This window comes from Pterocles gutturalis, unplaced genomic scaffold (assembly GCF_000699245.1).
Source record: "Pterocles gutturalis isolate BGI_N339 unplaced genomic scaffold, ASM69924v1 scaffold37192, whole genome shotgun sequence".
NCBI lineage: Eukaryota > Metazoa > Chordata > Aves > Pterocliformes > Pteroclidae > Pterocles > Pterocles gutturalis.
Genome location: NW_010111853.1, coordinates 59,035 through 59,297, shown reverse-complemented (window position 1 = coordinate 59,297; position 263 = coordinate 59,035). Strand labels below are relative to the sequence as shown.

Below are 263 nucleotides of genomic sequence, written 5' to 3'. Positions count from 1 at the left end.
CTGCCTCTGGCGGGGACTTGCCGCTGACGACAGAGACAGCAGCAGTAGCAGCAGCGGCGGCAGGTCTGGCACCATGCTCCACGCTGGCTGGTGCCGGGGCGGCCCAGCGGCAGGCAGAGGGCAAGAAGAATGCCAAGAAACGCCACTCTTTCACCGCCCTCAGCATGACGCACAAGTCCTCCCAGGCCGCCAGCAACCGGCACTCCATGGAGATCAGTGCCCCCGTCCTCATCAGCTCCAGTGACCCGCGGGCGGCCGCCCGG

The 263-nt window shown here is 68.1% G+C and overlaps 1 protein-coding gene across 1 annotated transcript in view; it reads left to right on the top strand.

Annotated features, from left to right (window-relative positions):
• The window catches only part of SH3RF3 (SH3 domain containing ring finger 3), a gene marked incomplete at its 5' end in the record, with an annotated part of 80,477 nt that overhangs the window by 30,462 nt on the left and 49,752 nt on the right, over positions 1–263 (top strand). The window contains one exon of the mRNA XM_010073847.1: positions 1–257. This exon is cut by the window's left edge and continues 49 nt beyond it. Coding sequence (XP_010072149.1) covers positions 1–257 — 257 coding nt within the window. The remainder of the gene's footprint in view (positions 258–263) is intronic.